The sequence below is a fragment of the Ictalurus punctatus genome, chromosome 27, assembly GCF_001660625.3.
Source record: "Ictalurus punctatus breed USDA103 chromosome 27, Coco_2.0, whole genome shotgun sequence".
In the NCBI taxonomy this organism is placed as follows: Eukaryota; Metazoa; Chordata; class Actinopteri; order Siluriformes; family Ictaluridae; genus Ictalurus; species Ictalurus punctatus.
In genome coordinates this window covers 16,446,304-16,459,518 of record NC_030442.2, presented here as the reverse complement: position 1 = coordinate 16,459,518, position 13,215 = coordinate 16,446,304, and the positions used below count along the sequence as shown (strand labels likewise).

General features: G+C 41.1%; 2 protein-coding genes across 2 annotated transcripts; one reads left to right on the top strand and one right to left on the bottom strand.

Annotated features, from left to right (window-relative positions):
- Positions 1–234: 234 nt before the first annotated feature.
- Positions 235–6,349, bottom strand: cebpg (CCAAT enhancer binding protein gamma). The gene is made up of 3 exons (XM_017459222.3): positions 6,193–6,349; positions 3,875–4,111; positions 235–2,625 (listed from the first exon to the last, which is right to left on the bottom strand). The coding sequence occupies exons 2-3, from the start codon at positions 3,992–3,994 to the stop codon at positions 2,257–2,259; spliced, it is 489 nt and encodes a 162-aa protein (XP_017314711.1). The 5' UTR covers positions 3,995–4,111; positions 6,193–6,349; the 3' UTR covers positions 235–2,256.
- A 3,948-nt stretch (positions 6,350–10,297) lies between these two features.
- Positions 10,298–12,998, top strand: cebpa (CCAAT enhancer binding protein alpha). The gene has a single exon (XM_017459304.3). It carries the CDS (start codon positions 10,553–10,555, stop codon positions 11,456–11,458), a length of 906 nt encoding a protein of 301 aa, XP_017314793.1. The 5' UTR covers positions 10,298–10,552; the 3' UTR covers positions 11,459–12,998.
- The last annotated feature ends 217 nt before the right edge of the window (positions 12,999–13,215 follow it).

Below are 13,215 nucleotides of genomic sequence, written 5' to 3'. Positions count from 1 at the left end.
TTGCTTTAATTATTATTATTTTTTTCACTCCGCTCCAGTTTCAAAGCCTAATCTGACAACACATTGTGCATTTTTTTTTTTTTTCCTGAACAGTGCTATAACCATGCATCATGCTTTTTTTTTTTCTTCAAACCTTTTAAACCTAAAAGATATAGAAAATGACAAAAGGAATATTACAAAAGAATCAGAGAAAAGATGCTTAAGTTCTCACCATCACTTAGGTCACCTTGTCTATTTGTGTTTTTTTTTTTTCTTTCCTTTTTCTTTTAAACAGGTGTACAAATACACTAAAGTCTCTTTAGTGCTGTAGCCTGAGGTACAAAAAGTCAGTGTAGAAATGCTATAAAGATGTTGGCTGTCAGAGAATCGAGGAAGCAAAAGAAAACCGACGATTATGCTAAACGACTATGTTTTTGTTTTTTTAAATCGCCGCATGCTATTGTATTTTTCAGAAGCCTAATCAATGAGTCAGCGAGAACCCACCCTGGGTGTCTAAGCCTTCGCTATGTACCGAGACAAACACGCAAACGCACGTCAGACGGGAGACGCAGACAGACTGGACCACGGGGTGCTACGGTGATGAAATCGGTTTGGGTTGTGTTTTTTATTTATTTATTTTATATTCGACCAACACCCTAGACAGCATGTGTCCCATCCCTCCCTCTCTCTCGCTCTCGCTGTCTGTCTAGGCCAGGGATAGTTTTGTAAGAAGGGTTTGAGGCTCAAGTGCAATTTAACAGCTTTTGTTAACGCCAGCACTGTCTGCTCTTCGGTCTGATGCAACACGCTCAGAGTCTGTCTGGCTCTTCCGTCCCAGGACAGGAGCGCTTTCTAAGCACGAGCTCTATTTTGGCAGGAAACCGGACACAAACAGAAAGGTTCTTTCGTCCAACATTATTTACACCTGTATGCAATTCAGGGGTGGACAAATTATAAACACATAATCATCATCATCATCATCATCATCGTCTACCCTACCGGTTCTAATGTTCAACCGAGTCCCGTGTTTTGATTGCCCGGAAACTTAATTGACTGCTGTAAAGCGGTAATATAATAACGTATGCTGAGATGGTTCTCTAAGTGCGTTAAGAGTACCGCTCGACGTGGTTACAGTCACGTAGCATGTCGTGTTTGCGTTAAGTCGACGTCTTAGGCACGAGACGCGACCTGTCCATCAGGACGCACGTAAAATATAATATCTGAGAAATGCATGGTGGCTTTGTGCTGCACTTTATTTTGAGGCACCTGTGCGTTTCGGACAGTGATAGCATTTGTTTGTTTGTTTGTTTATTTACTGATGGTCCTTCGGCTGCCGATTTGTCCACCCCTGCGAATTCGCCGACCAAATTTACATGACAGTCTAATTTCCATAATCGTTGCACGTCCGTCTCTGACTGACTCGCCGTCTCACGAACATCTTTTAAATTAAACAAAAAGAGCTTCTAACAAAGATATCATACAAGCAGACGATTGGAAGGAGGGGGGGGGGGGGGGGGGGGGGGAGGGGGATGAGGGGGAAGGGGGAAGCCCCTTAAAAACAGCCCTCGGGTATAATTTAAGTCTATCCATTTCCAGGACACTGCTCCTTTTGTTTCTTCTTCCCGTCTCTTTTCCTTGCCGTTGCCTTGTGGGAGTCGTGACGGTTTGCCCGAACACGTTTGGAACGTTCCTTGTGAATCTGACAAGCTGCCACGGACCCGCGGCAAGGCTTTCGTGAAAAGCTGTGTCAAAAAACAACAAATCTCGCTCGGTGACTCGCTGTAGTCTTAAAACAGAAGAAGAAAAAAAAAAAAAAACATTTTTAAATCCAACCCTACGGCATTCCTAAGCTCTGCTAACGCTTTTCCGCATTCCCTCCACGCTTATTTACACACCGTGTCAGACGGGGAACAACATCTGAGTGTAAGAACGAAGATGAGAGGGATCACGTAAAACCCGTGAACCGAGAGAAAACCGCCTGACTCAAAAATCCAAATCGCTCGGCGCCTCTGACGTTTCAGATTTTGGGGAAATAAACCATTTTCTAATTTTAAAAGTCCAGACTGCTAATAATAATAATAATAATAATAATCATAATTATTATTATTATTATTATAGTATTATAATATTTTTCATCTGATACCGAGCTGGGACAGCTTCATTCTTCTGAAACGCAAATGGCCTAAAAATGTTTTAGGAAATTCTCCATTTCCTTAAGAAAATGTTAACCAAGATATTATAAGTACAGAGTTGCCTCGCGTAACGAGTGACTCAATCTCACTGGCTGTTGTTGTTGGTGTTACAGTGGTCTCCAGGGGCGACGGATGCCGCAGTAGCAGGCTGCACGTTGTCGGCCAGGTTGTGCGCGTGCTCCAGGAACAGGTCTTTGAGCACACTGAGCTCTTTGCTGAGCAGCTTGATCTTGGCCTCCAATCTCTCGTTCTCCTCTTTGAGCTCGTTGACGCGCTGCTGCGTGTCCTGCGCCTTCTGCTTGCTGCGCATGCGGCTCTTCTTCACCGCCAGGTTGTTGCGCTCGCGCCGCTGCCTGTACTCGTCGCTGTCCTTGTCCAGCATCGACTTCTTCATCTTGCTGGGCGACGTGGCTTTGCCACCTCCTCCGGGGCTTACTGGGACGAGTTGAGGAACCTGAGAGAGAGAGAGAGAGAGAAAGAGAGAGAGAGAGAGAGAGAGAGAGAGAGAGAGAGAGGTGATGTTAAAAGCCTTGCATTAGGTTGACATTTATTTATATTTCATATATTTTACGTTACAGAAAAGATATCACTGATTTTCGTCACTGTCGCATAATCTATTTCCTAAAAATATCGTTTATGTCGATAATCACGATGATCGGGCTAGGTTTAGGAGCTTATTTTAGAAAAGCAAGAGGCTCAATAAACCACGAGTATGAGCTTTAAACAAACACGCCAACTAACACCGTCCGCTGTGTAAGCATCACATCACCAGCCCACTGCTAATCAGATAGAAATGATACTGCACTAGCGCTTGCTATGTTGCGTGGTACTGAGTAATGTTTTTGGGAGGAACTGGAGAACCCTGAGGAACCCCACACATACGAAACTTCGCACAGACTCTAAGCAGAGCTCAAGAGTGAACCGAGAACGCCCGTAACGGCTGCTCCGAAGCGTTTTCCGGAAACATTCCTTGCACAAACTGTATTTACTTCACACTAATTTTCTAATCGAGCATGAATAAATTGTGTGTGTGTGTGTGTGTGTTATGAGTATTTCCAATAGGCTTCTCATGTGCCAAGTGCTCCCAGGACCGGCTCCGGATCCAGCACAACGTGCTTACAGATTAACTAAACTCAAAAGGAGTTCAACTGAGCACTATATGGGTCTTAAAAAATGATTACGTAACACCACATGTAGTGTGCACGTACATTAGGGGATTTACGTGCCATGTATGCGTTCGAAGGGGGGCAAATAAATAAGTAATAAATAAATGAAGATGGGCTGAGGATGGTGTGTGTTTATGTGGTTGAAGCAAAGAATTACAGACTGCTGTGGGAAAATCAAAAACAAACCATTTAAGCTTATTAATATCGGACTTATGATTGGCTCATAAATAATAATAAAAAAAAAAAAACGATTAAAATGAATTGAACTGCAATCAAAATCAACGATAAATACGTTGCATACTATGTATACGGTACGTAACATGCACTAAAATGTAACTGATGGATCTAGCGTATAGAAACACGTACAAGGACATCTAAACACATGTAGAATAAAACAACAATATAAAAAATCATCAACCTGGTTAATCTGTGTGCTCGGCCAACCGGTGTTCTGAATACGAGACGGCATGCATGTACGTATATAATCATGTCGGTCAATGCAGGTAGGTGTGTGTGTGTGTGTGTGTGTGTGTGTACTTGCTGCAGTCCTGCTGTAGCTCCTGCAGAGTTTACGACGCTGCTATGAGCCTGGCTCTGTATGACGCTCACTCCGTTCTGCTCTGTGCTGTTTAACTTCTGCTGCGGCTGCTTGCTCATTTGGATCCGCTGCCTCTCTCTTGCGCTCGCGTCTGCACCTTCGCCCGCTGCAGGATGGTGCTGAATGCTGTCGAAATGTTGGTTGCTCTTGGTTGCGACTGCGCCGCCTCTACGGTCCTGAGTGGAAAGAAAAACGAAGGAACTGTCATCGGAGCATCATCGCGAGCGCAGCGTTGCCAGGTCTGCTGGATTTCTGCAGGAAGAACTCGACTACTTTTGAACTACTGTCATATATATATTTTAATCGATGCATAGACTACTATTACTCAACTTACAGCACACAATTATTCAAAACAAAACTGGAATTGCCCAATATGACTTGCTCTTAGTCTTAATTTTTGCTAAGTATACAGCTTAACCCATTGTTTTATCATCTTGTTCTACACATCTTCCAGGTAATAGGCAAGAAAGTTATATTAAAAATAAAATGTAAAAAAAATAATAATAATCGACCACTGCACCTTTAATAGTGTGATTGTAAAATAAATCAGTATTGAGGGAGTGTGTGATGTTTTAAACCCTTTTAGATTTCTTTAGTGACTTTATTTAAGAAAACAAACAAAAACAAAAAAAGAGAGCTTAGACAACTCCTGTGACTTGCAGAGCAGATGTTAGCGACTCTACTGCACTCAGTACCGCTGTCCAGCAGACATCTCCGCTGATGGTTGTACAAGCTGGTTCACTCGACCCGCCACCAGAACATAAAGCCCGAGTTTACATACTTATTTACATACACGTTTACATATTTCAAAAGGGTCAATCACATATCACCATTTCTTCCAAACGACCAATCACCGACCACCATTTCCCCCAAGCGAGTAATCACTGTTCACCATTTTCCCCAACAACCAATCACTGACCACTGTTCCCAACGACCAATAACCATTTCCCCCAAACAACCAATCACCATTGTTCCCAACAATCACCCATCATCAGAGTAATCAAAGAAAGGGACAATATTATGGCCAATGTGATAACATGGAGCTATAAAACAGCAAAGCTACCTGCTGCTCCACCACCCTGGATTCCAGAAACTTCATTTGTGCGCGCACACACACACACACAAATTTCACTATGCACCAGTTTCCTAATCAAGCATAAATAAGATTGCAGAAATAACTGGACTTATTGGTTTATTTGCACATTTAATCATTTAAAAAGCACATTTTATCCAAAGTGCCGGGCATGCACCTTCTAAAATAAAAACAGCAGATCTATACTGAGCTCTCATGAGGGGTGCCAATAGTTTCGGAGCTCGACTGTGTGCATCTAGTCAGTTTAAATCCTCACGCAGTATCACGCCACATTAGTAACACGGTTTAATGTTTAATGCAAGAGCAGCAGCACCGACACTTTCACCTGATCTCTCTCTCTCTCTCTCTCTCACACACACACTCTCGGTAAAGCGCGTTGCTCTACGGTTGCATCATCACATCAGCAGCAGCGCTCGCGCTCCCGCCGCCTCGGTGTTTTTTTTTTTTTTTTTTTCCTGGCACGGAACAGGAAACTCTCTCCGCGCGTGTACAACTCTTAACGAGATTATTATTATTATTATTATTATTATTATTATTATATGTTACAAAACCTAAATTGTTTTTAATCCGAATGGAGTTATGTATTTATTATAAATAAATAAATAAAATAAGAGTCTAGCTAGCAAGTTATGCTAACCCGCTTACATCAGTTACCCAAGTATTGCTTCATACGTAATTGAACAGGAATGACGGGGAATACCGCTAGCTAAGCACTTAGCTAGCTAGCCGTGGTAATCTAGCTTTCATGAAACTTCCGGCACAACGAAGAATTTAACGTTAACGTGAATATGGAAGGAGTTTTGAACGTTTAACCGTACACAGAGTTAACCGTGGCGATGACGTCACCCTGTTACTCACATACATATACATATATACACACACACACACACACACACACACACACACATTCCTAGCCAACTTATACTCTATTGTTGTGACACATACGTCGAAAATTTCTCATTTACACCACGAGACAGTTTAATGAAACATCTCTACAGTCTTCCTACCAACCGCGAAAACCATGAAATGTATTTTAAAACAAACAGAAATCCCCAAACGAAACCTGTTTTGAAATCAAGTTAGCCAGTTAGCACGCGAAGGAAGGAAGCTTCCAGAACTAACCTTCCTCTCCTACACCGTGATATAAATAAACACTTTCCTTACCTTATCAAGGTTTAAACCTTATCGAACAGCCACACGTACATCGATTTAGCAGGTTATTTTTCTCTAAAACAGGACCGAAACATCGGAGACGCTGTTATTGTTTGGTTTGCACTAAGCCGTACCTGGGAGTATTGCGAAATCTTTTTTTTTTTTTCCTTTTTTCTTTTTTTGACCATGTAGGGAAATCTATCCGCTAAGCCAATCAGAGAGGAGTATCTAAGAGGATGACGACATACCGTGCATGATTGACAGCTCGTATAACCAATCGAATGACGCGGTGCGCTTTGGGGGCGGGGCTTTTTATGTAATAGGATCAGCCATGAAACATAAACATGCATTTGCTTGAGATGGAGGAGTGCAAGGTAGTCAAGAGCGCTTATTTAGGAACTTATAAGGAATATGATCAAGTTGAAGGTGTAAAACAAACACGTAAACGTGTAATAAACAATACACAAAAGATTTAGTGTCGGAAGAACTTTTTTAAACGTATTTTTAATAATAATAATAATAATAATAATAATAATAATAATAATAATAAACATTACAGCCTGTGCAAATAGCTAATTGTGCTCATTAATAACACACAATGCTTTATTTCTTGAAGTTTCATCAAGTCAGATTCAGAAATAAAACTGTGTTTGCAACAAGTTTTATATACAATTCTTTACACACACACACACACACACACACACACACACACACACACACACACACACACACACACACACACATAAGAAGTCATGCCAGGTAAGGGCCCTACAGTGAGCACAAACATTTCCAAACGTGTATTTTCGATCCAACACTCTGAGGGTCAGGGTTACAGAATAAGATTAAAATGATGAACTCTGACCAAAAAATAATCACGCAACATATTCAGTTTAATGCCAGGATCTTATGAAAGACTGATAATTATTATTCATAAATCAATGCCAATGTCTCTTTCAATTCTATGTAACTTAGAATACGAACAATACCCTTTTCGGCTGTAATGTACTGTGTAATTACACTGGTGTGTTGTGCTGGACTACTGTTCAACCTTATGTGGCTTTCATAAATTTTTTATTTATTATTATTATTATTATTATTATTATTATTATTATTATTATTATTTACAAATGTTGTATACGACATTCAATATTTAGAAGACTCAAGGTTATCCTTCTGGAGGAAGCCTTTAAGATTCTGTGTGAAAAAAAAACCTGTGTAGAAAAGTGTTCAGAGTATTTGGAATCTACTGTAAGAACCTTAATTATTCAAAGAGTGCACGTTATGATTTCTGTTTTATAAAATATTGCCTATAGATAATTATTTAGATGACACAAACACAACACACTACACACTATGGTCCCTCTGAAGGGGGAATCCTCAAATTGAATCTCATGTATGATGCAAGATGTATACTGTCACCATCTGTGTAATACACAATCACACACCACACACTCTTAGAAGTTTTAGAACCCACAAGGTTGTCCTTCTGGAAGAAGAAGAATCCTTAAAAGGTTCTCTGTAGAAACCTATAGGGTTATAACCCTAACCCTAACCCTAGGGTAGATTGTTTTCCTATCAGAATGGGTTCCAGAGCCATTTTTAAAGCTATAAACGTTTAATTATTTGATTGGTCCCTTAAAGAACCAATCAAAAAACCCTTTTGCGTTGAGTCTAATGTATGATGCAAGAGTTGTGGATTAAAACACAAACACCACTCACTCTTGGAATGTTTAGAACCCGTAATGTTGTCCTTCTGGAGGAGGAGGAACCTTTACTAGTTAGGCTATCTATAGAACCATACAAGAGAATGTTTTCCTATCAGAACGGGTTCTAGAGCCACTTTTAAAGCTAAAAATGTTTATTCAACAAACCTTTAAATAACCACTGAAAAACCCTTTTGGGTTGAGTCTAATGTATGATGCAAGAGTCGCAGATTAAGGCAACATACTCTGATAACCCTTAAGGCTGTCCTTCTGGAGGAGGATGAACCCTCAAAAGTTCTCTATAGAACCAGAATGGGTTCTAGAGCCATTTTAAAATTTTAAAAAGCTTTATTTATTCAACGGACTCGTCAGGAACAACTGAAGAACCCCTTTGAGTTGAGTGTGACGCAAGAGGTACCGTCATCGTCAGATTAATACACAACCACACACACCACACACTCTTAGAAGTTTTAGAACCCTATATCTGATTGTTTTTCTATCAGAACGGATTCTAGAGCCATTTTAAAAGCTAAAGAGTTTTAATTATTCAACGGACTGTTAAAGAGCCACTGAAGAACCCCCTTGAGTCTAATATATGATGCAAGAGTCGTAGATTAAAACACAAACAGCACACAAAGAAAAAGCAAAGGAAAGAACCAAAAAGAAAGCAAAGAACCAAATGAACCCTTAAAGAACAGTTTTACTCAGTCAGACCTAAATGTTTTTAATGCACCGTAGTCGGTTTATTTTTTAAATAATTTTTTATTTAATTTTTTTTTGCAGAATTTTCTTTCATGTTAAAATTCCTAAAAATGGGTCTCACCTGCTTCTGACGTTGCCAGTGTTGCTCCCCATAGTTCCTAAATTATTCAATTATAAGCCACTAGCTGCATTATTATTATTATTATGCATATATATATATATATATATATATATATATATATATATATATATATATATATATATAAGCTAACACATTACTATATATATATATATATATATATATATATATATATATATATATATATATATATATATATATATATATATTATAATAGCTATATGTTTTAGCTAACACATTACATCTGATGAAACCAGTCTAATGTCCATTAAACTTGAGCGCTTGAGATTGCCTCATTTGTCGCTGAGTGCGTTTCGGTTCGTGCCAAGCGCGCGCTGGGACAATAGAGGGAGCTGCGCACGCGCTGATCGGTGCAGAAGCGCGCGCGCCAGGGGCAGTTTCTGGTGCGTTTTGTCACGCTGTGGTGTTTTATCCAACCACCGGCGCGTTCAGACAGGAGACGGAGAGTTTGCTCTAGGTGTCTGATGTGAAAAAAAGGAAGAAAAAGAGATGCAAAAATAAAAATAAAAAAGGCCCACAGTGTGCGCCAACACGAGCTCGGTATGGACATCATGTCAAATGTCATATATGGTCGCGCGCTAACGCGTTCAATTCACATGCACGGATGTTTAAACAAATAAATTATTGCTATGATGATGAAATCTTCATTAATTATTATTTTTTAATTATTAGATGTAACGGTAAATCTCGTTAAATGTAACTGTGAGTCTGGCTTAGTTCTTATTTCCCCATGTGCGTTCAAGTATCTATACATTTTTATTCAGTCAAGACAATTTGCTCTAAATAAAATGTGGTCTATGCATTAAACCAACTATCTACATGTTTCCGTCTATGCTTTATATCCACGCAGATCTACATGAAGTGTGAGATAAACACTCTCTAATACACTCTCTTCAAAGCCCAGCTCTTCAAATTCTAGTCTTTCCACGTATCGTAAGCTCCTAGAACATCCTTTTCTCCATGCAAAGCAAATACAAGCCCTCTATCATTATGTCACAGCTTTCCAAACGCATCCTTGAATTGTAAATTTTTCTTTTTGCACGTTAGTGCGCGTGCATATGAGAGGTGAAAATAATAATAATAGTAATAATAATAATAATAATAATAATAATAATAATAATAATAATAATAATAAAGTGGTGAACCCGTGGGCTTGTCTCCGTTAGATGGAGAGCACGGTACTTTGTGTGTTTCATATCAAAATGAAATAGAAGGCGATCAGTGATAAGTTATTCTGAGATTTGCATGCAAGATGAAATGTGGAAGAAAAAAAAAATGAGAGAAAGAAAATGAATTCATAACAACGTTTAAGACGTTATAGCTATAGCCTATGCGACGCAATGGCTTACGTTTTAAGTATGTAATGTTCGCTATGACATTGGTGTTTATCAGGCTATTTAAAACAACTTTGTCTTCTTTATCTGGCTATGTAAAATAACTCTGTCCGCGTTGTGAAGTGCTACGTGAGCTCGGTGCAGCCAGAAACTCGTCTCAGCGGCGCATTAGGACCCGGGGCGCGCCCAGTTCTCTCTATATAAGACTGTCAGAGCGGCACTGAGCGACAGATGTGAGGTTAAACACACACAGACGGAGGGTGAAGTCTCTGCTTCTCCACTGAACCTTTCCGTGACACCCGCTTCGCTTTCCAGCCACAACGGGAGCCGATTTCCTGCAGTCAGGCCGGCGAGTTTGTGCATTCTAGAAAACTCTTTATTTATTTATTTTCCTGTAAAGTTCGCCCCAGGGTAGTGTGAGCAAGCTGGATTCCCGGAGCCCTTCACCATGTCAGGCGGGCTATAGGTACTCCATGGAGCAAGCAAACCTGTACGAGGCAGCCCCTCGGCCCCTGGTGACGAACCTCGCCCAGAGCGTGCAGAACGGCTACGGCTACAAGGACGACCTGACCGCGATCTGCGAGAACGAGAGCTCCATCGATATCAGCGCGTACATCGACCCGGGCGCGTTTAACGACGAGTTCCTGGCTGACCTGTTCCACAGCAGCGGCGGCGCGCGTCTCGAGAAGCTCAAGCTGGCGAACGGCGGTGACTACGAGTACGGCCACGGTCTGGGACTCGGCGCGGCCGGGCCGCAGCACCCGTATGGCTGCGCGGTGGCGAACTACGGCGACTCGTCCAAACTCGAGCCCATGTACGAGGCGCGCATGAGACCCGTTGCGATCAAGCAAGAGCCGCGCGAGGACAGCGACCTCGGAGAGCTCGGGCACGCGCCGCAGTCCGGCGCCTACCACCACCACCCGCACAACCAGCACCACCCACACCTGTCGCACCTGCAGTACCAGATCGCGCACTGCGCGCAAACCGCCGTGCACCTGCAACCGGGTCACCCGACGCCTCCGCCCACCCCGGTGCCCAGCCCGCACCACCAGCACCAGCACCATCACCAGCAGCAGGGCGGCCTCTCTGCCAAAATGATGGGCACAGGCGACAGGCCCAAATCTAAGAAGCACGTCGACAAGAACAGCTCCGAGTACCGGCTGCGGCGCGAGCGTAACAACGTGGCCGTGCGCAAGAGCCGCGACAAGGCCAAGATGCGCAACGCCGAGACGCAACAAAAAGTCATCGAGCTCGCATCGGACAACGAGAGACTGCGCAAACGCGTCGAGCACCTCACGCGCGAGCTCGAGACTTTGCGGGGCATCTTCCGGCAGCTCCCCGACGGCTCGTACGTCAAAGCCATGGGCGGCTGCGCCTAACAGACTTACAGACATAATTATTTTTTCTATGTTATTATTTTTTTTCCTTCCTTTCTTTTTTTTTTTTTTTTTTTTTTGAAGTCCTGCTATTCCTATAGCGTCCGCTGGATATGTACTAGATGTCACAGATCATAATTACTGAAACTGTTTCTATACAGAAGCCAGGCAGCTGCCGTCTACACGTGCCTTTTTTTTGTATCCCCCCCCAAAGCCACCCGAAAAAACTCAATAAGCTCCTCTTTGGACTCGCGTCCTCCATGTGCGAAACGTACAATCAGCGCAGCTCCTGTTAGGGCATGACTTCACATCAGCAGCAGTTGTATTTAAAAAAAAAAAAAAAGTGTACTTAAAAAAAAATAATAAAATAAATAAGTACTAACTTTTCTTTAGGGCCGAAATGTCTAACATGTGCCCTGTTGAACTGTAAGAACTGCACAAGGCTTCTCCAAAAGCGTAAAAAGTGCACTGATGAAAAAGAAAAAGGAAAAAAAAAAAACAACACCCAAAAAACAAACAAACTGCTATTCCTATTCCATGTTTTAAGATGTTGTATGTTGGAATTTGTCTACACATGGACTGAAAACGACATGCCAAAGCAAAGGACTGGAACACAACAGGCTACATTCCAATCCGCCTACTACATACCATGCCAAAACTGTGCAGAACTGGTCATTTATAGTGGAGCAGTACATTATATTTTGCTTACTATTTAGTGCCATAATGTGCGGTTTGGGAAGTAGCCAAATCTTCAAACTCAAACTGGTGTCTGCCCTTCAGCTCGTATGCACTATGAGTCCTGAGACTGAACGACCCGAAGAAGCACATTACAAAATTTTTTTTTTTTTTTTTGGCTCTGAAAATTTGCTATACGCTCGGGTACTGATGTGGAGGGCGCGCGCGCGTGTATGTGTGTATGTATGTATATGCGTTTATGTGTGTGTGTGTGTGTGTGTGTGTGTGAGAGAGAGAGAGAGAGAGAGAGAGAGAGAGAGAGAGAGAGAGAGAGCGCTTTTTTTTTTTTTTTAACAGTCCAAACTTTGTATTTATGCAGCAGAATTGAGATGAAATGTGAAAAAGGTGCCTCTATGCAATGGCTGTTTGCATGATATATGTTTTTTTTCTGCAGTGAAAGTGCTCTGTAGCCTATATTTTCTTTTTTTTTTTCTTTTTTTAAATTTTTGTTTCTGTGTAGGATCCAATCCAATCTCAGTGCCTTTTAACTTCTCCATCATCATCATCATCATCATCATTGGGAGAAATGTTTCCCACCTTTTTTTTTTTTTTTTTTTTTTTAAAAGTTAAATATAGGCTACAACAAAGAAAAAGCACTTTTTTTGTTTTAAAAAAAGACCACAAGAAAAACATCAGCCACCATATTGCAAATGTTATATGAATGTTTGTTATTGAAATACGTCTCAAATGTAAAACCAACATTATATATATAGATATGTATATACACACACACACACACACACACACATACACACACACGCCAAAAATTTTTACAAATTATAATAAAAGAACATGGTGTTAATAAGAACATGGTGGTATTTGTCATCTCATGATATTGTGCATTATTCTACAGGCTCTTGAGTTTGGAGGTTTTTGATTTAAACAAAAAGTTTGCGTCTAAAGTTTACCTCATTTATTGGGAGCTATTGTCCTGACCGGTAGATGGCGCTATTAAGTCATGTGCTCTGGATAAACAACTGTATAAACGAGTAAGAGATTAAATATCAATCCTGGGGAAAGACATT

Coding starts and splice junctions, on each gene's coding strand:
- cebpg (XM_017459222.3), bottom strand. CDS start 3,994: ATGAGCAAGCAGCCGCAGCAGAAGTTAAACAGCACAGAGCAGAACGGA. Junction 2,626..3,874: donor CTACAGCAGGACTGCAGCAA/GTACACACACAC, acceptor TCTCTCTCTCAG/GTTCCTCAACTCGTCCCAGT.
- cebpa (XM_017459304.3), top strand. CDS start 10,553: ATGGAGCAAGCAAACCTGTACGAGGCAGCCCCTCGGCCCCTGGTGACG.